This window comes from Chroicocephalus ridibundus, chromosome 1, assembly GCF_963924245.1.
Source record: "Chroicocephalus ridibundus chromosome 1, bChrRid1.1, whole genome shotgun sequence".
Taxonomy (NCBI): Eukaryota; Metazoa; Chordata; class Aves; order Charadriiformes; family Laridae; genus Chroicocephalus; species Chroicocephalus ridibundus.
The window spans coordinates 20606678-20631952 of record NC_086284.1 but is presented as its reverse complement, the minus strand read 5'-3'; the positions used below and the strand labels follow the sequence as shown (position 1 = coordinate 20631952).

The 25275-nt window shown below is 39.2% G+C and overlaps 1 protein-coding gene across 2 annotated transcripts; it reads left to right on the top strand.

Moving 5' to 3' along the window:
* Window positions 1-2: 2 nt before the first annotated feature.
* LOC134513550 (protein NPAT) lies at window positions 3-24415 on the top strand. 2 transcript variants are annotated; one of them, XM_063330473.1, is made up of 18 exons: window positions 3-178; window positions 3415-3533; window positions 5156-5216; window positions 6497-6569; window positions 7055-7095; window positions 8143-8373; window positions 8876-8960; window positions 10098-10230; window positions 10736-10827; window positions 10912-10999; window positions 12720-12816; window positions 13345-13476; window positions 14263-15957; window positions 17662-17777; window positions 17874-17982; window positions 19161-19218; window positions 21080-22235; window positions 23078-24414. In XM_063330473.1, the coding sequence occupies exons 1-18, from the start codon at window positions 142-144 to the stop codon at window positions 23153-23155; spliced, it is 4401 nt and encodes a 1466-aa protein (XP_063186543.1). In that variant the 5' UTR covers window positions 3-141; the 3' UTR covers window positions 23156-24414. The 2 variants fall into 2 exon arrangements, with proteins under 2 accessions (XP_063186543.1, XP_063186535.1); XM_063330465.1 differs by lacking the exon at window positions 3-178 and adding an exon at window positions 2028-2157 and having other exon boundaries at window positions 23078-24415.
* The last annotated feature ends 860 nt before the right edge of the window (window positions 24416-25275 follow it).

Below are 25275 nucleotides of genomic sequence, written 5' to 3'. Positions count from 1 at the left end.
CGGAAGGGGCCGGGCGCGGCGCTGGCTGGCGGAGTTTCGGCGCCTTCCCCTCGGTGGCGGGGCGGCCGCGCTGCGCCTCCGGGAGCTGAGTCCCGCTGTCCTCCCTCCTTTCCCCCCCCGTTCCCCTCACTGCCTCCGGCCATGCTGCTGCCGTCTGATGTGGCCCGGCTGGTGCTGGGTGAGTGAGCGGGGCCGGGCAGGGAGAGGAGAGGAGAGGAGGGGTGGGGTGGGGTGGGGTGGCCGCTCAGCCCCTGAGGCGCGGTGGGGACTCCCAGGGTGGGGGGAGGCGGTGGCGGCGGTCGCGGCCGCTCCAGGGGGGGCTCTGCCGGGGATTGTCAGTGGCCGGCAGCGCCTTGGGCGCGGCAGGAGAACGAAGCGGCTGCGCCCTTGACCCTCGATCGCGTCGCCCTCATTCCCCCCCGGGCTGGGGTTGTCACCGCCGAGGCGTAGCCCCGGGCCCGGCGGTCTCCGAGCTGTGTCTCGTCTCCCCCCGCGCCTCGCCCCGGCCCGGTCTCTAGCGGGAAAACCGCTGCTCCATCTGGAGGGGCGTCGGGGCCTCCGGAGCCGCAGCGGGCGCAGGGGAGCCCGCCGGGCCGGGCCGCTCCCCGGCCGCCTCTATGGGGCGACCGGGCCCGGGACGGGTTCTCGGCGAGTTGAGGAGACGGTGGTGGTGTGTGGTGTCCAGCTGCAGGGAGGCGTGTGGTGAACGGGCTGTGATGAAGTGTCTGACGAGAGGAGGAATGTCGGGGTGATCCGAAACGCCAGCGGAGGCTGAGCCAAGGGTCAGCCGGTTTTCCATTCCCTCCCCGGTTCTGTCACCCGTCAGGCTTTGTCGAGAGCTGGGGTTTGCTCTGTGGAAAGGGCAGAGCCAGTATTTTCAGCTCATCGGCAACAGACAGTGAATTTGTTAAATTACTTTATGCTTTGGGTTATTTGGATACTGCCAAAGATAAGAACAAATGGATGGTAATCAAAAATATGACCCACGTATTTAAGACCCACACATGAGCACCTGTTGGTGCAGGTTGTTGGGATTTCCTGGCAGCTTGCATTGGGAGATTCAGTTTTTAATTGTCCACAGTGTTTCTGAATCCAAAGCCATTAAGGCTGAATCTTTTCTTCAGTGTTCCTCCAGCAGAATTTATTTTTAAATACTGCCTGAAATGTTTCTTGGTACTGTCTTGAGAAACGAAGCTAGTGAGAGACGCTATGTTTTTATTATTGTGAAGTAATAGAGGATTTTTAGAAACTCAATGCATTGCAAAAGATGATTTAAAATCATGCAAGGGAGATCTCTCACTGTACTTTTCTATAAAAGATTGGTTAAGTTACGGATTTATCTCACATGCCTACCAAAGTCTTGCAGATGTAGTAGACAATCTTGGCAACACCACGTGCAGTAAGGACGATCCATCCTATTTCACGTCTGTTGTCGCATGGTGCATGCATCATGCCCTGAAAACTTCCAAGCAACCTAAGGTTGTAGAACAGGATATTCCTTATAGCTGTTTTGGCCTTCTAATAGGTATTCCTCTTCCATGAGGCATCTGAGAATTTGGGTGGATAAACAGGCTAGTGCAGCTTTTTTTTCCATCTTCTTTTTTTTTCTTTCCCCTCTCTTTAGCTAAGTCTTTCTGGTGCTGTGAAGGTTGATGAATATTGGTTTAAGAAACAAAACTATAATGATAAGATGAGCTCACTCATAGAAAAATACATAAGAAAATGTATCTTTTTGTAATTAATGTAAGAGCGAACGTGTACTATGAGTTAGACGCGTGTCTTTACATTTCTTAAGATAGAACAAAATATTGAATCATTCCTAGTTCAGAAGGTACTTCACCTTTTGTGCTTTTAATTTGGTTTTGGTGACATTAAAGATTGTGTGCTGTTATGTCATTTTACAGTGTGTGCACAGGCAGTTCAGTTCAGTTGCACAGAAGATCTTAATTCAAGCATTTTTAAACTTTGGAATGCCTTATTTTGCAGGAAATTAGTGTATGTGCCTGTATGCAAGCATTTGGTCATCCCAAGAAAGAAAAAGTGCACCATTTTACATAAATGTCCAGATGAGTTTGATTGTAAGAACAGCCATACCAGCACAGAGCAAACCTCCACCGTGCCTAATAGCCCATCTTCCATCCTGTCCGACTGTGGATGGTATGGTGGATACGAATAAGACTGGCATATAATTGTATTTCCCAAATTACACTTTCAGCTTCCAGCAATTTGTGGCTTGAGAGTTTTCTAGCAAAATGTATTAGAAAAATTAAATAGGACAGCCCTTTCCACAGGTACCACTAATGTTTTCTGTTGGATAGGCCAGCTCGTGCATCATGATTAAACTCGTAGTGGTTATTCCCAAACTGTGTTTACCTTTCAAGTTTGCTTATTTGTTGAAGACCTTAATAAGGGCTTATGTGTCTGAAATACGATGGTTTTTCCAGCTGTACTTGGATCTGCTGAAAGATATTTGTCGTCTTGTAAATTTAAAGGCCACATTTTTCTATAGGCATTCCTGAGCTGAGGTGGACCATTTTGGGGGTCCACTGAGGTAGATATGCTAATGTATATATATCCTGTGTTGTATAATTAGGCACATATTTTATGCTTTCTTTAAAACATTGCATGTTCAGTTCTGCTACAAGCAAGAAAGAACAGACATTTTCTTTTGTGATTCTTTGTTCTAGAATCCTTCATTCAGATTAGTCTATTTCTGTCTTTTAATGTTTAGAGTATTTGAAGATTAAAGTAGGGCTTAAAAAGTTTGATTGAAGTAGAACATATTTGCTGAGGAATGGAATTTTGGAAAAGTAAACTTTTTCTGTATACTTCCTGTTAAGGTAACTACTGTCTTAGGGTGTGTACAGTGCACAAGTTGCAGCTAGTACATCTATTCAAAATGAAAATTACGGGGCGGGGGGGGCAGGCAGCCTTTTTTCTGTTATTAATTTTTGCACAATGCCAATTTTTAAAATAAATCTTATACACTGTTGTAACAACTGCACAGATTTTACCTGTTTTGAAACAAGAGGATGCATGGAGAATTATTAAAACATAGCAATGCATTTTATTAACAAAATATCGTAGAATTCCATTTATTTATACACTGGGCTTTAGTACTGCCTGTACTAAAGATCAGTCAGAATTGTTTATATTGCCTCCCTTCTAGTCTTGAATAGTTTGTAAGTGCAGTGTATTATCAATAATATTTTGTGCTCTTTCTGGTTTTAACTATTAAAGAAATGTTTTGCAAGATATATGCTCTTTCAAAATAACTTCACTTTCCTTGTCTAACATACAGATCTTTACCTGATTATATCAAAACTGTATGCACCTGGTTATGTTAATGCTTTGATACCTACTGAGCAGAAGTAATGAATGAAATAGCAAAATTTTCTGTCTCATTTGTTACAGGATATTTACAACAGGAAAAACTTTTAGCTACCTGCCGTGAATTTATTTTGGAAAGCTCAGATTTGAAAGAATATGCAGAGCACTGTACAGAGGATGGGATTATTCCAGCCTGCTTGCTGGTGAGTTTGTGTTTGCAAAGCAGGAAGTTAAATTGTCTTACATCCGTGGAAAAAAACATTGAGATTTCTCTGCGTAACAATTATTTCTCAAATGCTGCTTAAAATGATTAGATAGATTGTCCCCCTTGTTCTTTTTTTTTTTTTTTTTTTTTTTATTGCATCCTGTGGTATTAGCAGTTATTTGGTTTCTAGTATTTTATCTTACTAAGAAACATTTAAGCATAAAATATGCAAATTGGTTTTGGCATATTACTTTTAGACTGCTTTATAGCTTTGAGGCTGATTTATGGAAGGGTGTCACAAGGGTTTTACTGATTTCAGGGTTACTTTTGTAATTTATGGGAGATCGCTTTCCTATCCTAGACAAGTCAGCCAGTACTGTTCCATTTCAAGTACATATTAAATATTTAGGTGAGGTACCTCAGCTTTACCTAAGGCTACCAAATTTTACTGAGAAAAACTGTGTTTCAGTTCAGCTTCCTCTTTGATCAGTATCATCTGCTTTGTCCCAGGTGAAATGTGGAACTTTGGGTGTGCATAAATACAGCATGTAGCCACATATGTAGATATGTGGGTATGGCTACAGGGTAATCAGATACTTTGCATTTTTAGCATATATAAAATGGTATTTTTAATCTAGTATGCAAATTACAGGGTTTAGATATTGCTATGTATCAATCTTTTAATGTTTATATGTGCATCTTCTTCATGTTTTCCGTTTTGCTCTTCTAATATATCACTTAATTATATTGTCTGGGGTTTTGTCCACAGTATCCAAAATTTGTGGAAATATTGTCTGAAGTCTTGATGCACCTATTCAAAACAGACCCTTGGTCTTACTTCATTTACAAATGTTTAGTTATCTGTTCTTTGTGGGTAGGGAATTGAAAACCAAGCTATGTCCAGCAAAAATTAGAAAAACCAAATGTAAATAAATTATCCAGATTCTGAAATCTTTTAATTATCTTCTTTTTCTCAGTATTAACATTTTTGCTGTTTTTCAAAAAAAGTGGTGATATGATAGTGTCTAAGCAAAAAATTCTCACTGCAGCTCAAAATACTTGCAATAAAAGGTTGTATTTGTCATATCCTGTAGTTTCCACTAGCAAACAAGACAAGAGGTACAAAGTGATAGTGATAACCTTAAAATCTTAAGTCTTTGTTTCACCTAAAATAACAGAACAAGTAAATATGACGTAAAAGTTAATTCTGTGTGACAGTTATGAGTTTTACTTTATACAGAAGTTCTCTTCAGTTTGCATCTTAATGCGTCTTGCATTCCGCAGTGATACATACTCATTACTCTGTTACAGCCGTTCATTATCTTTGTTTTTATTCCCTAATAGCAAAGGTGAGTGGAGGTCACGCAGCTCTAACTGCTATACCAGTGTTGTTCAGCGAGATGAAGCACTTCGGATTTTGAGTTCGTAATGTCATTTTGTTCCATAGGTTGCTCTCTACCTAGTTTGAGACAACTCAGCATCAGCAGCATAAAATAGAGTTCCTTGTGTTGAGGGTCAGCATGGTGTATTCTTCTAAAGAACTGCTTAAATATAGTGCGATACAGCAGATGAAGTAGAAGTTGTTAGTGAAGATTCTAAGATTGGTATTTTTTTTTCCAGTCCCTGTGTGGAAAAAACTTGACAACTATTCTTAATGAATACGTAGCCATGAAAACAAAAGGTAAGCCCTCAGAATGAGATTTTATTATTCTTACTTATCTTTTGTGAACTCCTTTAGGAAGAGGTAATATCTCCACCTGTTTGGTGGAGATATTTGGACTTAGAGCAATCCCCCATCTATGCTAGAAATTGAAGATTTCTATATTATGCAAACATCAGCCAATTAGATCAGCATCTTGTGAACAGAATTAATTAATTATCTTAGTTTGGATTTGCCGGCATGTATTTTAACTTCAAATTTGAGCAGAACTTCTAATGTAATAAAGCATAAAGGTATAATAAAGTGTGCAAAATTTATGGGTTTATGCTTGTAAAGTTATGCTGTTTATTGTTTCTACCATAAATAGGAGGGGGAGGTGCTGATCTCCTCTGACTGGTGACAGGACACACACAAATAGAACGATCCTGCGTCGGGGAAAGTTCAGATCAGACGTTAGGAAAAAGGTCCTTCACTGAGAGGGTGGTCGGTCACTGGAACAGGCTCCCCAGGGAAGTGGTCGCAGCACCAAGCCTGTCAGAGTTCAAGGAGCATCTGGAAAACGCTTTTAGTCATATGGTTTAGTTTTTGGCAGCCCTGCAAGGAGCGGAGAGTTGGACTTGATGATCCTTATGGGTCCCTTCCAACTTGAGATATTCTGTGATTCTATGAAATTAACCAGGAAGAGTCCTATGGTGTGAAAGGTTTCTTGTCTTGCTGGTAACTAAGACACAAACATACTTTTTCCAAAATACTTTGTACCCAGCACCTTGAAAAACTTTATAAATTGATCTGCTGACATCTTTCTTTTGTCATACTTTAATGTTCTGTGCTTCAAAAATACCAAGTGTTTTAACCTGTTTGGGTGATGCCTTAAAATAAACTACTGCTTCTAAAGGCCTGTCGGCCAGGTTTACAGTTTTCAAAAGTACACAAGTGACTTGGGAATATGAATACCATTTCCAGAAGTGAGTTAGGTTAGGTTAGCATGTGTTTGCCCAGGAGTCAACACCACGTGCAGATTCCATTGAGAATTATAAACATGAATGGTTTTTCCTCAGTTTCATTTAGGCTTCTAAAACTGAGAACTGTATCCGTGATGAGTATGTGTTCCTATCAATCAAAGTTCTTAAATTAGGAGTTAGGGCTCTCGAATTAACAGAACATTAAGAATGTGACTAGACACCTGAAGTTGGATGATGTCTGAAATACATATAGTGTTTAATAACAATTATTTTACTTGTGATTTTTCTCAACGTGTGTCTGTTTTAGGCATCTAATTTTTTTTTTACGGTTTATTTTAGAAACAACACATGAAGTTCCAGCAATGATGTCATCTCTGTGGAAAAAATTAGACTATACACTTTCTCAGATCAGGTAATACACTTTTGAAATCAAGAAAGTAAAATTTCACTCTGAGTGAGTCCCTATGTTGATCAACTCCCCTTATCATTGTATGAGAGTGGTTTTGCTCTCTGTTGCCTGAGAGATGGTGAAAAAGATGAGTATGTGGGAGTTGATAGTTGAGTAGGCATTTCACGATTTTAAGGCAGGACTAGCAGATAAGGAGGGCATTAGTGTGAGTTTGTGGCCCTCCTGTAGTAAAACAATATACTATGACTCATTTAGAACTCGATACCATTGTGGTTACTTGATAAAAAATGTAACACTAAACTTCATTTGAAGGATCTGTGACCATTGTGTGAAAGAATAAAAATAATATTCAGTAGATTGAAGCTTTCTGAAGTAATGTGTGGTTGGGACCAGACTGACATTAACCATATGATAGATGCTGTTGCACTGTGTAGCTGAGTGTTTCCATTGTGCTCCTTTCATTTATGTCACCTGCTTTATTTTTTTAGGAGCATGCAGAATTCCACAGGATTTTCTGCTAATCAGAGGAGTAAGTAACTGAGCCAATTCCATGGGATCAATAGGCTTTATGTTCAAATTATCTGTTTTGGCAAAAAATGTTGCAGCATTCAGTAACACATCCTTACTCTTAAAATGTTGTCAGATCTCTTTTGCAGTGTTGGTTTTTTTTGGCATGTCTGTTGTCTTCAGTGCAGTCTGTGGATTACTGTAATGATCAAGAAAGGAAAATAAGAAAAGCTGACCAAAGGGCTTAAATTCTCTATATAGTGTTTTCTTCTCTGCTGAAAACTTCTTAGAAGTTTACACTATTGAAAGGTTTAAAACTACTGCTTTGGTCCTGAAGCTGTTCACTTAATTTGTGGTTCATAGAGGAACTGAAAACGTAACCAGTCTAATTATGATGCAGTTTCATTTCTGTAGAAGGGTTATATAAAAATATATTACAATCTTGAAACAATTATTTTCTTATGCATACAAACATATATCTAAGCAAAATATAAAAAGATACTTGTTCTGTCTAGAATTGTTTCTTTCATTTAAAAACTGCCAAATGAACTCTCAAAAAATAAAAGTTATTTTAGTTAAATAAATTTTCTGTCTGTAGTACTTCTACTGAGTAACCTGTGTGAGAAAAGAGAATGTGAAATATAGGTAGTGGTTGTTGTTGGATCTGAGATTCACTGGATTGGGTGGTGTTTTGTTGTTTAAATTCGTCAGATTTAGTCTGATAAATAAATACAAATTTACATTGATTTAATAGTTAAGGTCAATTATACGAGTGGTATATTGTGTAATGAAATATCTTTTGGGTATGAGTTATTCCTGTAAATATTTAAGCAGTGATACCAGCATGGTTACAATGTCTATGCAAGTTGGCTGTACTTCTTGAATTGTTCTGGCTCAAACCTGTAATGCAGAAGACAAAGATGGGTGTTACTTATTTTTTGAATTTCATGAATTAGTTGTTGAAGCACGAAAAAGTTTCAATGGAGCATCCTTAATTAGGTCTTGGAAAATCATCAACCTTTTTGAATTCCTTTATCGCATATTTTCCTCTTGTCTTTATCATCTCCAGCACGTACAAGAAGTGGAATTGTAGAAATGAAAAGACAGAGAATGCTTCAGCAATCAGCTCCTGCAAACTCAGGATTGTTGTCAGTAGCCCATCAGTCAGGGCCACAGAATTCCTCTTCTATTGTATCCCCTCAAGTTATTCACAGGCCAACAATAAATCAAAGCATGTCACAGACAAGACTGAATACGTTGTTTGTTCACCAGTCACAAACCCAAGAAAACAAGATCAGCAGTAAGTTGCACACTTTTTTTAAACCTTTTTTCCTGTGAAAAATCTATGGATTATAGATGAAAGTTTTCTAAAACCAGAGCTAATCATCTTCCACCAAAAAAAGTTTTAGAAAATTCATGCTTTGTTCCGCTAGCTCTCCAAACTGGTTGGGGTGATTAAAATAAAAAGAGTGCCTCAAAGAGAAACAGCTCTTGTATGCTTGCTTGCTAAGGTGGGTTCAGAGATCAGAAGTACACTAATTTGTCATTATTCTATCCTGTGTTCTCACCCTGACCCAAAACACTTGTTGTAGCAGATAGGGATGATCCACATCAAATGGATGTTTTTCTCAGGTTATATTTAAAAGGAGTGGTTCTCATTTTCATGATAACACCAAATTATTTTGTATGAATTCCCAGGAATTGATTGGAACATAGTAAGTAATGTGTAGATTTCTGTAGTGCTTTAAAAATCTAATTGGAGAATGTACTGGCATCGTGATCTTCTTTTTTCCTTTCTAAAGCAGGAGATTTCATACACATTCAAGTTCCAGCATCACAAGAACGAAAGCTTCATTCAAACTTGCTTTCTCCAGGAAGACGAAAAAGGTGAACACAGGGGTTTTTGGTTGCTTGCTTGCTTGCTTTTTTTCAGATTGTGTAGAGATTATGTAGTGTCCTAACCTCTAGTGTAAATTTTCTTAGATGGTGGAGAGTTTCACAGTGAAGATCCACTGAGAGTGGCCAGTGTGTGATGTTAACATTGGACTGACAGGAGGCTGCTTCTTCTTTATTGCATATAGCCGGTCTTTACGTTATTCCAGTATTAGATGTAGGCAAATAATCTTGGAGCCTGAGATTTGGTATTCCCTCCAAAATATCCTTATCAATTATGAAAATTCTCAGTATTGATATAAATGTGCATTTTGCCTGTTTTTAACTTAGAAAAATTATTTGCTTCAGTAAATTTTGTCAGCAAAAATTTTCATATTCACACTAAAAGTGGTATGAAAAGCTGTTCTTACACTCATTTTGCATTTTTTATTCTTTTATTCCAACGTCCTTTTGTTTCTAATGAGTTGACTGGTCTCTTTGTGTTCCATTTGTTGTCTTTACACCTGACTAAATCCCAGTTGGTGGTTTTGCTTATCATTTTTCCAGGCCCTTACTAGCTTATACCTTTTCCAAGTCCTCTCTATTCCTGCATGATTTTTTTGTATATAAGTGCTTTTAGTGTCACTGCTGATTCATGATTTCAGAAGAGCCTATACCGTGATTTCACATAAAAGCATTAAATTTCCTATTCATCATCTAACTTCTTCTGCAGCCTAACATTTGTTTACTTCTTTGACAACAGTTGCTCCTTGAGAGAGCTTTATTTTCAGTGGTGATGCCCAAATCTCTTTCCTGAGTGGCTGTTAATTAGAACCTGTACCACCAGTTGAAGTAACGTGTGCTGGAGGGGGAAAAACACTGAATAGTGGCCATGGAATTCAGTTTGCTATTATGCTCTTTACCCACAGTCTGTATATTTGTTGGTAACTTCTATGAAGTCAGGCACAATATATGTATACAACATAATGAAAGGTATTCTGGGTTTTATTGTATTTCTAGTATGTAGTTAATTTTCTGTTAATTAAAACCTTTCATTTACTAAGAAGGAAGAGAAACACTTGATTTACTGACTGTTAGGTCTATTTGGTATGTTCTCACCAAATACGTCATAAATTTCCTGGAATGTTTCAGTGAATCTCAGAAGAGGAAAAGCATTGCAACATCTGGACCTCTTTCAGCAGCTAAAAGTTCTCAAGACCCTGATGAAGTAATAACAGAAAAAGAAAGCGAGCCACTTGAAGAATTCATAGATGGTAACTTCCCAGTGAGTATATACCTATGGAAGGTATTTACATTTAAGAAACAAATTCTGACTAAGGAGAGCTAGTCTTATACACGTTGTTTGTTTTGGGTATTATAGAAATTAACTTTAGGATATAAATTTAGCTTTGTATTTGAACTAGCTTTTCTGTGTACTAGACTAAACTAGTACTAAACTAGAGAGGATGGCATTGCTATGAAAAGGGTTTTTTTTTTCCTTGATTCATTGGCTTTGCTAAGATACCTGTAAGCTGTCAGAATACAGTAATTTTTCAGAGAATGGAAACCAGGAAGCACAAGAAGCCTTGCTGTACTTTAGGAGAGTAGAAGTACAGGAATGTTTTGGGATGATTTTCATAGCTGTGTTATGCAGTCACAGATTGGCTATCTCTCTGTGATAATGTTCTCTGTGTTGAATTACTGTTTTTACCAGTAAGTTGGAAATTCATGCTCCTTTTCTAGTGATGATAAAAATGGAAACCTGACCACTTTAAAACTGTGTTTTCCAGCAACTGGTTATTGAAAATGCCAGAGAAAAAATCTTGAGTAACAAATCTCTTCAGGAGAAGCTTGCTGAGAACATTAACAAAATCCTGGGCAGGTAATAAAAGGAACCTCTAAACTTCATACGTATTCTTAGTTGATGTGTTTTGGAGTTCTGAACTAATGACTAATGTGTTCCCAGTGATGGCAGTGTTGCTCAGGCCCCTAAACAGACAGACAGTGGTCCCACGGAACAGGAGACTTCCATTGATGAAATCCTTGGACTTCAGGTAGGTGTGGATTGCCCTGTTTACATTTTTTGAAGACCAGCCACATGAGAATGATCAGTTATGGGAACTGTGCTGAACCTCTGTCTACTGTCTGCTATCTGAGATTGCCCTCCTCGTTATCTTCTTTCTTTTTATTTGTTTTACAATGCAGCTGAGCCTGTCTAATGGCTAGCTTCTGCTCAGGGGCAGTTCCACAACTTCCCTTGCATGGGCATTAACGCTTATCTTCTTGTATGGTGGTGGGCAGGTTTGAGGAGTTTGACAGGATACTAGTGTTTTGCTGGGGTTAATTTTGAGCCAATTTAGCACTCTGAATTCATTCCTAGTGCCTGTACAAGGCAGCAGAAGCATGTAGCAGGGTCAAAAGCCAAGAAGTAAGACAGCAGTCTTAATGTTACCCTGAGACTGAGATCTAAGTACACTGTCCCCCAGTCACCAGCTGCCTGCTTGTCACTGGATGTTTGGTACCAATAATTGGGTAGCAGCTTCTGATCTGATCAATAACCTTGTAAAAATATCTTGTGGTCTCCAAAAATGTTTAGTCTGGTCTGATTTTCTGATTTGCTGTAAGAAAAACATGGATTGTCTAGTATAGCAATAGAAATTTGGAGCCTAAATAAGGATGCTTTTTCTTGAAATTTAATATTTTCTTACTTTTGGAGGAAATATACATTCTACTTCTACAAAGTAAACTTCAAGTGTTCTCTCTTCATTCTCCCACAACCATCGAGCTGGCAATCACAAAGTTATAAAGGACACTTAATGAGGGAATTCTCATCTTCAAGGCCCTCATGAAAAGGGCAGGAGAGTAGAGGCAGTTGCCTGTTTATGAAGTAAAGGCGTCTGGTTTTTAAAAGCTATTCTTCTGTCATTTGGTGATTTATTTTTTTTTTAGGTCAATATTTGTCACAATGTGGAGCTGAAAAGCTGTATTCCATTTTTCTGAGCAGAACAAAATCAAAGCAGCTTCTCAGTTTAGTTAGAGTAGCTGAGACAAAAGAATTGAGCATGTCACATGGGATATTCATCCTTACAACCACCATATCAAAAGTTGTAGAGTGCTTAGAGGATTTCCAGGATGTTGGGAGAAACTTTGTATTTGAACTCTTGAATATGTAGTGAGTGCCCTGCTCGCTTTCTTCCTGGGCTTCTACCAAACAAGTCAGCTTGAAACAAGAACCTTAGAGCAGTGTCCTACGTAGCTGTGCCTTCTGACTGCCTTCCACAGAAAAACAGTTGGAAGTTACAGAACAAGTAATGGGTAAATGAAATAAAACTTCCCTTTGCTTAGCATTGTCTTTTAGATATACGCAAAACCAAGAAATTGGGGTTCGTTGGGGGATTTTTTTCACCAGTGGTTGGCTAGTGCAGGCTCACGGCATTCATACCATCTACGTAAGCTTCTGGTGTAGCCCGAGATTTAGTCCTTCTTAAACAATACTGGTCATTATGTGGAGAATACTTCAATATGCATGTGTAGTGTCTGATGTCTGACAAAGATGTTTGAGTTTGGGGGACCTTTATTTCTTAAATGTCAATCACTAATATTTTTTAACAGACATTAAATTTGTGGCAGAGATGTTTCCAGTATTAGTCTTTGTGTTTCTGTGCTTAACAGAAGTAATAGAACTAAAAACAATCTGAAAACAATTCTTGTCTGTTTTTCTTCAAGTTATGCAAGTGACTGTCTAACAGTTCTGTATATCTTGTCTTTTCTCAGGGTGAAATTCATATGTCAGAAGAGGCCATACAGGACATTCTAGAACAGACGGAATCAGATCCAGCTTTTCAGGCACTCTTTGACTTGTTTGATTATGGTAGGGTATATTATACTCAATTGTACCATTACCATAAAGCATCATGAATGATGGGTTTTCCTAAGTATTGCCTGAAGAAGCAAAGGTAATTCAGCAGGCCTCTTTTGCAAGAGAAACGGACTGTATGGCATCTGTGTCCCCCAGTTCAGAGTTAGATATTTTTTTTATATACACTTTTACACGACTATAAAGTACAGTATTTTCTCATGGCTGAAATTCAGGTTTTATGCTGGCTCAGTGATTGTTTTGTTGCTGTTAGTTTAGACTCTTCTGGTCTAAAGGATGATACTTAGTTTTTTATGCTGCTGTAAAATTTTTGTATTTGTCTGATCGAGGATATCCTCACATAAAATATAAGGACGTTTTTATGCTATTTCTGGATTTGTAGTGAGTATAGACAAATAGTTCTTTGAGTTTAGATGGCATTTCTTGAATTTGAAATCTCCATGCTTCATTTATAATGTAATAATCACATTTGTGTATAAAATGACATATTTAATCATTCTTCATGTTTTATTTTGAAAATAGGAAAGAACAAGGCAAACAAGAACTTACCTGCTGGTATTTCTGGTCAAAGTGGAGTAGAAAATGCAATCCTGGTGGATGAGGATAACCTGGAAACACTTGAAAGTTCTTTAGGAACAGAAGAAACCAGTAGATGTAGGTTGTCTTTTTTTTTTTTTTTTTTTTCTTCTAGTCTGTTCACTTTTCATTATGAAAATATTTTCAGACAATTTGTACATTTCAAAAATCTTTCTGTTTTCAATGGTAATATCCATTCTGACACTTATATTGTGTGAACATGGGAATACATCTAGTCTGTTAGAAAGTTTCAGTCTATTAAATTTAGCAGTAGTCCATCAGTGTACTTACAAGTTGTACTCAGTAAGCTCATAAATGAAACCGGAGTATTTGCAAATCTGTTTTCTCATTCAAAACTTTGCAATATTCATTCTGGAACACATAAAGATAATATTTTACATCTAACCGTATTCATCTTTTTTCTCTATTGTGTAATGTATTTGTTAATTAATACACAAAAAGAGTTGCACTCTGGACAGAAGGTATGTTTAGTCTGTCTGCCTCATTCTTAACAATAGCCCATCAGTAGCAGATGCTTAGTGAAAGTATATGAGGAACAGAGCCAGGTTTTTTATCCTGAGATGGTTTTTTGTGCTTCTGGAAATCTGATTTAGTGACTTGAGCTGTTTGCTTATTATGTGTACACTTACGTACGTACAAACTGATTTGCCAGATTGCCTAATGTGTATAACAATACGTTTCATATACTTTCCACTCAGCTTGAAAGTAAGGATGAGTAGTGTTATTCTCACGTAGTTTCATGTGAAACGGTTTTCCATTGAACTGATAACGTTACTTCTAAAACGCTGTGAAAGGATCATCTGTTACAGTAATTATGGAGCTAATTTATTGTCTGTTTTACAGGTGATAATTCTAGAGAATCACTATCCTGTAAAGGTTTTCAGTTAGGAGAAGCATCATGTGCCTTGAAGACCAGCCTTAATGATGATGATATGGCTAAGAAAAATACAACCAACGAACAGTTGCATGGAAATTGTAGAGCAAGGAAGCAGCCTGAAGTACTTAAAACCGTTACCCCTGAAAATATTGGAGAGCTTGAAATTGCTTTTGACTCCGTGCCTGGTTTGACTGAAACTAACAAGAGACAGAGTTCTGATAGTGAATGTAATGAACGCTGTGGAGATTCTTATAATAAAAAAGAGTCATCTGCATTAGTATCTGAAAGTGAGCAAGCTATGGAGATTGAGAAAGGCCCACTAAGTCATGGTGCTCAAAGTAGTCCTAATTTAGAATATGTTCATTCTGGTAGTCCTCAGATTTCTTTGATTTCACTGGCAGAAGGTACTACAGCCAGTGAAAACAAAACACATTCTGGGAGTAAATGTCACTTATCACCAGATACATCGCTATCTGAAAAGACACTCACTAAAAGCCCTTCTGATGGGAGCCCTGGCCACAGTGTACTGCTGGGAAAAAACAATTCATCAATTTCTAGCCCATCAGCAGATGCAGGAAAAGAACAGGCTGTAACAAACGATACAGCTGCCTTACCTGGTATTTTACAGGAGAGCACTAGCCACCCCTCTAATCATCAGGAACAAGGTATGCAGTCAGACTGTGCTGCAAGATCTGCAGCGAAGATTTCGGATCTTGACAAAACAGAGTTGCAGCTTGAAGTTGTTGATACTTCTAACAAACCTTATTCAAATGATCAGCCCGCACTTGATAAAACTTGTAAGAAAGATTTCAGCCTCCCTACAGGACTGTCAAACTCGGAGGGAACGCAAGGAGAAATGCAAGAACCTTCATCTTCTACGAAAGTAGATGCTGATAATATATATTTCTCTTCTGGTGATGATGCATGTACAGAAATTTCCGTGGTATCCACTGAAAATAATCTTACTGCATCTGAAATATGCCACTCTCCTCTCCCAGAAACTGCATCCTCAACAGATGAGTCAGGTACCGAGGCCAAAAGTATAAGCGGTGTGTCTTCTAGTAGTCAGCCAATGGATGTTGATCCTTCTAATATCATGTCCCTCAAGATCATCATCAGCGATGATCCGTTTATTTCATCGGACACAGAGTTAAATAATGCTGTTTCCAGCATCACAGGAGAAAATTTGCCGACTATAATATTGTCTTCTCCAGCCAAATCGCCAACCAAAACTGCAGGCCTGTCCAAGTGTCTGACTTCGGAAGACACAGAAAAAAATGTGGATTCAGCTTTGGCGGAGCAGAACCTTCTTATGCTTAGACCTAAGGATCCCGTGGTCACCTCAGTTAACACCCAGAATGAAGACTGCGCTGGTTTTTCAGTTGCAGGGACGACTAATCTTTCCAAGGAAGGGGGATTTATACAGTTGATGCCAGCAACAAGCACAGCTTTTGGGAATTCAAACAACCTTTATATAGCCACTTGTGTGACTGATCCAGCTGCCTTGGGCACAGCTGTAACACCGTCCAATGTGGTTGTGTTGCCCAGCAGTTCTATGCCGCTGGCTGCCCAAGCTCCAGCCGTACAACAGTTACGGACTCCTCCTCGATCCGGCAATGCTTTTCCAGCAAACCAGACTGTCTCCCCAAACTTCCCACAAGGTAATCTCATTATTAGAAAAAGACTGAAAATGTGGTGTTGATATACCTTTGTTGTTGTTGTAAGTACATTAAAAGTAAAGCATTTTTAAATGCCGTTCTGTCTGCCCCTTGAAACTAGCCAGGAGTATTTTTTGAGTGTATTAGTTGCTACAAAAAATGAAATAAAAACTATGAAGGTCACTATTGACCGTGCTGCTTTGAAAAAAATAGCCTCGTATTTCCAAAGCTTAAATTATATAATTTTAGCAGTGATAAATTTAGAAAGCATATTTTGGCTTACACTAGAAAAGATTCCGTTGTTTCAGCTAAACAAAGCAGTTCTTCTGGTTTGTTTTAATGAGATTCCTGTTATAAATAGAATGCTGCGTGTTATGGGTACCCATATTTAGTTTAGATAACTGACTAGATGGAAATACTCCTTCCAAAATTACTTCTTAGGGTTTTTTTTGTTTCATTTTCCAAAGACCTAGGCTACACTAGAAGTACATTTAGACAAATATAAAAGTGTTACGTTATTCTTTCCATAATGCAAAATCTCTCCCGGTGCAAGCATTTTTATTACTACAGCAATAAAAATTTTAGGTGCTTTTTGAAATGTTAAACCTAACCAGAAACTGTTGTAATCAACACATTTAGATTTCTTTCCAAAACTAAAAATTTGTCTCAGTTTTATCCTTGAATTTCTGTGTGGAGTTGTTTCGGTGTGGTCAGAAGTCAGTGCAAAGGTATGTGCAGGACCTTGGAGCGCTGGCCTTTTCTATCGCTGTGATTTCTTTATGTACTTGTCTTCAGGCTTTTTTCACAGGGAGAGAAATAGAAGTTTGCCTGTTCTTTTGCATTTGGTATTTTTCCTGGTAGTGCTCATGTAACTAAGACCTGTGTGGAATCAGTTTTTCTTTCACTTTTTGAATTTTTCATTCACTTTTCAATTAATGTGCTGTAATACTTCCCTTATTTTATAATTCCCGTATATAACAACTATTTTAACTACGATTTAAATAGCTAAGTAGGAAACTTCGGCTTAAATAGTCCAAATTAGTCTCATTGAGGTTGGTTTTTTTTGTGCCCCCCCCCCCCCCCCCCCTTTTCTTTTTTAGGAAAAAAAAAAAAAGCTGATCTCAAACCCACTAATTCACTAAAGTCTTCATGTACCACAATAACACTTCCTACCGGCCAGGAATATACATTAGATACCTATATACAGACAAAACTAGCCTTTCCGAACTTCTTGTGTGCTCATAAAGGGAGAGTGTTATGAGTGCACTGGAAGAAAAAAATAATTCCTTTAACAACTTCTGAGCATGCTAATTGTAGGGAATAAGATGCAAATACTATTTTATTTTTGCTAAGCAGCAAAATGAGCTATTTGATGTTACTTTTTCTTTTTTTTTTATAAATTAAAGTTCAAGCCTTAACATAGGTATACTTACTTCAAGCTTAATTTTGAACCATTTCTTAAAAAAAGAAAACAGAGTTTAACTAAAGAATCCAGTTTGAACTAAAAATAAGTTACTACCCAGTTTTCTAGTAGTGACATCTAGTAAGGATCATAAAATTAAAAAAAAAAAAAAAAAAAGCTAGAGCTTTTATTGCCACAGGTCTGACCATGCATAATTTTAAGAAATCCTATCTTGAGGCTTTTCTTTTCACCAAAGTCTTTTAGTTTCTGTCCAATTTTAACACTTTGATATTTTTTTTTTTTAGGTTCCGCCATTATAATTGCATCTCCAGTGCAACCTGTTTTGCAAGGAATGGTGGGAATGATACCCCTCTCAGTCGTAGGACAAAACGGAAATACGTTCTCAGCACCTGCCCGCCAGGTAGCACATTACAAATAAATCTTTGTCTTTTCGAAATTAAAACTGAAGTGATAAGTCTTTTGGTAAATTGTAATGGAATATTATGATTCTTTCAAGGTTCTACATATGCCTGTGGCAAATCCAGTGTGCAACAGAAGTGTCCCAAAACTTCCCATCCCTCCCAAATCACAAAAGATTTCCGGAGCAAGAAACAAGACTAATACAGGTATTTGTGGTTTTAAGAAGGGCAGAAGAAAAGTGGGGGTTTTACAGACATGTCAGTTCTGATTAATAAAGTTTTGTAAATACCAGTGCTCCTCTGCCAGGTAACTGCTGGGGTGGCTTTGAGAGAGGCCCGTACCCTGTAATTAGTAACTATATATGTTCGATTTACAAATAAGAGTCCTAGCATATTAAATAATTCCAGATTTGGGATCAAGCTTATTTTGGAAATCTAACGTTTCGAGGCTGTAATGCAGTTAAAAAAAATATGCATTTTTCTTTATATTTCTGGTTATTTTTCATCTCATTGGTTGTAAGTACAGTGTACTGTTGCCAACAAAATGAAGCCACATGGAAATACAAAAGTTATTAGAAAAGTCATCAACTCTAAACATTTATTAAGGAAAATATTTAATCGAAGTGTTGCATATTTATACAAAAAATGCACTCCATCTGTTTTCTCTTTCCTGTTTCAGGTGTACACTTCTGTACATTAATTTCATTGACGCCTTGCTGCTTTAAATAGCAAATGGAAACAAGACTGGAGTGACATTTAATTTCTCAGTGTTGGGAGGGAGTAAAGAAAAATAATTGAAAACACAAACTAAATTGAGTTATAAGGACAGCTTGTGCATTAGCCTATCTATCTTTTTAAAAAAGAGTAGGCTTACACAGAAAAATGAAAATAGAATGAAGTTGCAAATTAAGAAAAAAGCTAGGATGGTGTAGTTAGTCTGTGTTCCGGTTTGCTGATGGATAACAGAGTTCCCTGTGGTTATTTCCCTTCCACTTGGAAAGCCCTGCTGTGCATTTCTAAGTCCAGCTTAGTTGATTTTTGTCTTGCCAGGACTACGTATTATCTAAGCGTAGACAGCAAGCAAGCTGCTGCTTTATACTTAGTTGGTGACCTTTGCTACTCTATTAATCTGTAAATTTGAAAATTGTTAAAAGTTGCAGAGTTTTGTTGCTGGGTTTTTCTTTATTGATTGTGTCAGGTGAAATGTCACAGAATCATTTAGGTTGGAAAACATCCTTAAGATCGAGTCCAACCATTAACCTAACACTGCCAAGTCCATCATCAGTAAACCAAGTCCCTAAGCGCCACGCCTACGGATGCCATTGTACTGTGAGATGATTTACTGGGAATACCGTAGTTTATTAATTCTTCACCTGTTCTTGCAGGAAAACTGGTACCAAGTGTAGCCGAGCCTTTAAACCATACAAATTCTCGAACGCAAAGGTCAGTAGTGCTACGTTTTCAAACTTGCTTTCGTTTTCCTGCCACGGATTTCTTCCTACTGTGTTGTCTGGGAGGAGGACAGACAGCCTTTTTAACAGTGGCATGAGCAATAACCACTTTTTTCCCCCTCCTATCTGTCTGCTAGGAGTATTCATGCAGGTGTGTCTTCGTACCGGTGCAGGGACATGTTAATGACAAGCCCGTGCTAGAATTCTCTGCTTACTGTTCCTCTGTTCATTTTGTATGGTTTTGTGTTTATTTTCGCCCATCTCAGTTGTCAAATAAAAATTTTTTGAGCGGAGTCCAAGCTATCAGAAATTACATGTTACATTTACTGGAAGATTTTTGGCGACTAAACTCTTTTTGTATATATTGATGAGTATAGTTTAATTGCTAATCAGGCTAGGTACTAGTCTTCTATTGGGCAAGTGAGAGAGAAGAAAGCAAGGCTTCAGTAGTTACACTTTATCATTAATGGACTTAGGAAACAAAAAGAATGTTGGAATGAGCAGAAGAGTGTAAAAAGAGATAAGTTCAGTTTGAATATCAGAGGTGAAACATTCTTTTATTGTAAAAATAAAACACAGTTTAAAAAAAAAAAATCTACCTATTCAGAACTCAGTTAAAATGGTGGAAAAATAGAGGAAAACCAGGAACAATAAAGTCAACTTATTAAAAAAAAGCCAACATATATCAAGGTATGCAGTATACATGCATGCAAAAGTTAGTGACTTTTTAAAAAAAAACACAGAAGCGAGATTTGGGATAATATAATTTTGATAATTCAGCTCTCTGTTAATTTTAATAGATCTCCAGACACATGTTTTGCAAAGCAGAGAGAGCAAAATGTTCCCCGCAAAGAGATGTCATTTCTCATTTCAGCCCTCTGCCCTCATCTCATCTCACCACCCATACCTTCTTTACCATCCCAAAGTTAATTTGACTTCTCCTTTTCTAAAGCATAAGGGCGTATCTGCGTGGAGAGAGCTTGACTGGCACAGATGAACGTGCGGAAGCCTCTCTCGGAAATGCAGCTAAGCCAGGAGGAGGGCACAGACATAGCAGCGCTCTGAGCTGACAGAGCAGAAGCATTTTTCTTTTGACATCGCTACAGTGCGGTGGTGGCTTTTTCACACTGATGTGGCTGGTTGTCACGTGGAGACCAAGCCCTAGGGAGTTTGTACATTCCTGTCCAGATGCCCACCGAAAGCTGTTTGTCTTGCTCTGTATCCCGTCACTGACAGCACGTGCAGAGGGGAGAGTACAAGGCACGTGCGTGATGATACTGCCCAGAATATTCTGGCAGCCTCTTGGCAGTTTCAGCTCCAAGGAAACTGCTAAGCCACAACCGGATTCCGGGATGGACCATCCTGTCCTGAGTGTGCTCGGTTTCTTTTTGAACTCGAGTAAACTACCAGCATCCACAAATATCCCAGGCTAGAAAGTTCCCAAGCTTTACTACATGCAGTACCCAAACCTCCTTGTTTTGTTTTAAACCTGATACTAGTTTTACTTAATTCCTCTAGTTCTTCTGCTGGGAGATGCAGCAAATGGTTTCCTTTTTGTTGGCTTTTTTTCCCAGAGCTCTGTTGCATTTCCCTTCGGTCATCTCTCTTTGCAGGCGGAAGAGCCCCAGTCTCCCTGATTGTTCTCTGTACGGACTCTGTTTCATACCTTTTTCTCTTCCTTTTTGGCCTTCTCTGAGCTTTCTGCAGTTGTCATCCCTTACTCTCGGTGTGTTGATAAAATGGAGAGAGCTTTAAACAGGTGTTTTGAGGGGCAGGTGGGGACATCCAGCCAGCTGAAATGAACTCCTAGTAAGAACAAGTATGTTGCTGAAGTGTTTTCATCTCATTTTCAGGACTGGAAATTCAGACAAGCTTACCACTGTGGAACTAGGAAGGAAAGCGGAGGAGACCTTACCTGTTGCACCAGTAGAGAGCACCAGCTCAAATTCAAGACAAAGTGAAAGTCACAGGAGAGTGCTTTGCTTTGATAACATCCTACCTGCTCCAGGAGGAAACACCCAAACTCAGGCTACTAAGAGTTTATCCCAGAAAGAAAGAAATGAAAATACATTATTTGCTGTTGACTCTGCGTCATCCTCTGCAAAGGCACAGGTAGCGAAGAGAGAGAAAGACAAAACGTTGCCTAGAATTCTGTGTAAGCCAGAAGTTGGTAGCAACAGAAGCGCATCTGCAAAGGAGCCACAGCCTGAGCGGAAGGTGGCAACTGCAGGGCTTCCGCTAGATCCCTTCCACAAGACTACAGCAAATAAGGAAAATGAATTACGAAGGGATACTGATGAAAAACAGAAGAACCAGGACACTGCCAAACTCTCAAACGGCCAACAAAGCGTCAGCTTATGGAATGAGAAGACGGTTGCTTTGGTGCAAGAGCTGAACAAAAAGCAGGGGTCCCTGTCGAATGGGAACAGCAAATCTTCAGCGGCTGTTTCTTTGTCTTCGAAGGAGCCAAAGCGAGAACCAGCTAAAGCTTCCAGCCAAGGCCTTTGCCTGTCAAGTCCGTTCACTAAACAATGTGTGGAAATGCTGCAAGACATTCAGTGGCATAGCCCCACTAGTAAGACAGTGGAAAACGGAGAATTGCCGGTACCCCGTACGCCGTCTGGAGTTGGGGACAGGCATACGGATGATACTACAGATAGCGTACGGACACCAACCTGTCGGCGCTTCAACGAGGACAGCACGACGCCCAGGATAATGGTACCCCCCGCGACGCCAGACTTGCCCGCCTGCAGCCCCGCTAGTGAAACGGGTAGCGAAAATAGCGTCAGCATGGCTGCGCACACACTGATGATACTGTCACGGGCGGCGATTGCAAGGACTAGCACCGCAACCCCCCTGAAGGACAACACTCAGCAGTTCCGATCCTTGAGGAGCACAGTAAAGAAAAGGAAGCTAGAGGACTTGAATGAGGGCGAGAGAAACTCTCGTTCTGCAAATAGAAAAGACCTTCAAAGCTCTCCAACACCATCAAAAAAGAAGAAAATAAAGGCAAGTACAGGCATTTACTTTTTAATTTAAAATTTGAGCTATAGATTAGACATCTGTATGTCTGTATTATTTATGATGGGATGGTTCAGAAGTGCTAGTCCAAATCCCTGACATCCTATCTATATTTGTCGGTTTTACTAACTTTGCCTCTTTGGCCCGCTCTGAATTAAGAGTTTTACGAAGATCAGTATAGTCTTCAGATACATGCACGTAACTCCTGTTGACTCTCTGCATGTGCTCATGAAAATCAATTTATTTCTCTTGAAACATGAATGAGTTTCTAAATTGTAACTTCTAGAGTTAGAAGTTAGAAACCTGAAGTCTAGGTTTCCAGATGGAATGTAAGAATTAGGCCAAACTCAAACTAGGCCTTACTGAAATTCAAGCGATTCTTGCATCCTCGTGTACCACCAGGACTAGGAATCCACAGTTTGGATTTCCGGTCTCCGTAGTCTACAGCACCGTGCCTTTGACTCGGGGATTTAATGGCAAATAGCGAAGGTGTGAGACATGAAAAGGCGATGTATGGAAATGATCAAAAAGGAGGCAGAGCGTAACTCTGTAGTTCACCACACTTAGTTACAGCATACTCCTGAAACGTGGTAACTGGAAAATGCTCCGTTACTGGTACTGCGTCTGTCTGCTGAAGCTGAGCTGTCCCAGCTCCAGCCATTTGTACCCAGGGGGTACGCGTAACACTCCGGTGTCTGATCTCGGGGTGAGCTTTGTGGAGTTAGGCTACAAAATAGGTGGAAGGCTGAGGAGGGCAGGAATGCGTACGGACTCTTCAGCGCCCCCAGGGCCTTCGTATGTAACACAACTGTTCTTTTTTCTGCCTACAGAAAAAGAAGCTACCGAATTCTTTTCCAGCAGGAATGGATGTGGACAAGTTCTTGCTGTCTTTACATTACGATGAATAAAAAAAAAAAAAAAAAAAAAGTAGTCGAACTGACTGTCTAAAGCTAGGTGTTGTTATGCTGAGGTTTTGCATGGGAAAAGACGTTAATTCAAAAGGCTGAGTTGCACTTTCAGTGCACTGAAGTTTCACTTTATAGCAAAATCATGCTGTTTCTGAAGCAGGTTGCTAAGTGTAAATATCATTGAGTTGGTATATGTTTATTTTTGAAAAAGCACTTGCGTAATTATAGAGCCATTTAATTTGCAAAATTGTAAATTTGTATAAATGTAATGTAAGAAAAGTTGTATGTTTCCTGTTACACCACGTTGTCTGTGTTCTGCTGCATTCTCCACTTACGCACCCGAAGCGCTTCGCCAGTTTGTGAAAAGGTCGTGCATTTGAAGGCGGTGTTTGTAGTTCACTGTTGCCGGACGCGGGCTGCCAACCCGGCCACTTCCCATTGTCTTGTTGGATCCGAAAGGGACTTAATCTCCAGCTGTAACCGGCTTGTACTAACACTCTCTGCTCTCATAACGGTCAAACCCGTGTTGTCAGGCTTTGAATGAGTTGACAGAAATACCAGTAACTAAACGTATAAAACCTCCAGAAGTGTTTCTCATCTAATGAAGCTTTTCCCAACCAGTCACTCAGACAAGAACTTTAATTTGGATCGGCCTCATCTCTTTACAGTATTTGCTGCGTAGGATGTCGTTTGGATGCAAAAGCTGTTTTCAGACAATGTACTGAGCTGTGGGTTAACCCCCAGGTTCATACCCTGGTGTGAATACTTCAGCAAGAGCCAGATGAGAATTTCAGCGTCTTCTATTGCGAAAGTCAATTTTTTTAACTGTCATTTGTACTGTTGAGAAAGTGGTTGTTAATAGCACTTGTGCTTTTAGCCAGACATGGAAAAATTTGGATCTGATCTTTCTGTTGGATGTACAATTTGTCACAGCTATTATACAAACTCTCTTCAAAATGGGCACAGGAGCAGCTCAGCCTACATGTTAGTAATAATTAGCGTGGGTGAAAACTACCCCACTAAGCTTTGCTCCAATACTGCAGAATTTTCTACTGGTATTTCCTCCTTTGTTCTCAAATTGTTGAGGTCTTAAAAAATGCAAGTTTTCTTGTGCGAGATCTGTACAGCAACAGGGCAATGTTTCACATATAGTATACGAGGATTCCTAAGGAACAATATTATGCAGTAGATGTTTATATTAAACCCATCCAATAACTAAATACTGCATACCATTTACAGCTTGAATAAATATTTTTGTTTTAATAAAAAGTTGTGTATCTTGCTTAATATTTTTAAGTCCTCCTTTAAGAGGGTCATGTTGATCAGTCATTTTTTTAAGACGAAGAGTTCAGTATTAAACACTAAGTTCTAATGGCAGCAATTGTCAGAGCGGCAAAAACAACTCTCTCTTTGCTACATGGTGGCGTTTTATGCATAACAGTATTCTGACAGTTGATATTGTAAATTGATTTGCTATTTATTTGAGACGGTGTAGCTCTTTCGTGGGCCAGACAATATCCACCAGAGTCGTTCTTTTTCAGTTCAGGTGATGTGGTAATACTAAATTATTAGGTCACTCACACTGCTGAAGGAAGCAGCACGTTCTGTTCCAGGCTGCTGTCATATGGCAAATACTTTTTAGAAGAACAGGTCTCAGGGCATGAATGAAGGTTCGTTTTCTTCCTATGCAGCGTTTAAACCCCAGGTTCACTTCCTCCCTCTACAAGTACGTTCCTTCCCAGAAGGAACAGATCCCGGTACATCCCAGTCAAAGTACATACTCCCCCTACTTTATGGAGGAAAATGTAAGGACACACACTGGGTAAAGACGACCTCGGGCTGAAATGAATGTCAAAATAAGAAAAGCAGTTGTCCTAAATCCCAGGTAAGAAACTTAAAAGTGTGTGATGTTTATCCCCTGTGAAAAGGGTGAGGTGGGAATAGGCTTTATACTGGTGAAATAGCCAATTTTTGCTCCCTGGTAAAAAGCCTGCTGCAGAAACTGCATAACCTTCTCACTGAAGCCTTGAACGATATTCATTCCAGGAAAATATTCTCCTGTCTCCCCACACTTGCAATAGGGATGCTTAACCCTGTGTTCCTGTGAATTCAAGAGGGCA

Bases quoted from the DNA above. Each gene is read 5' to 3' on its own strand.
- LOC134513550 (XM_063330465.1), top strand. From the start codon at position 2,067: ATGAGTTTGATTGTAAGAACAGCCATACCAGCACAGAGCAAACCTCCA. The intron at 8,374-8,875 runs GTAAGTTGCACA...TCCTTTCTAAAG, and splicing joins CCAAGAAAACAAGATCAGCA to CAGGAGATTTCATACACATT. The intron at 19,219-21,079 runs GTCAGTAGTGCT...TCTCATTTTCAG, and splicing joins ACAAATTCTCGAACGCAAAG to GACTGGAAATTCAGACAAGC.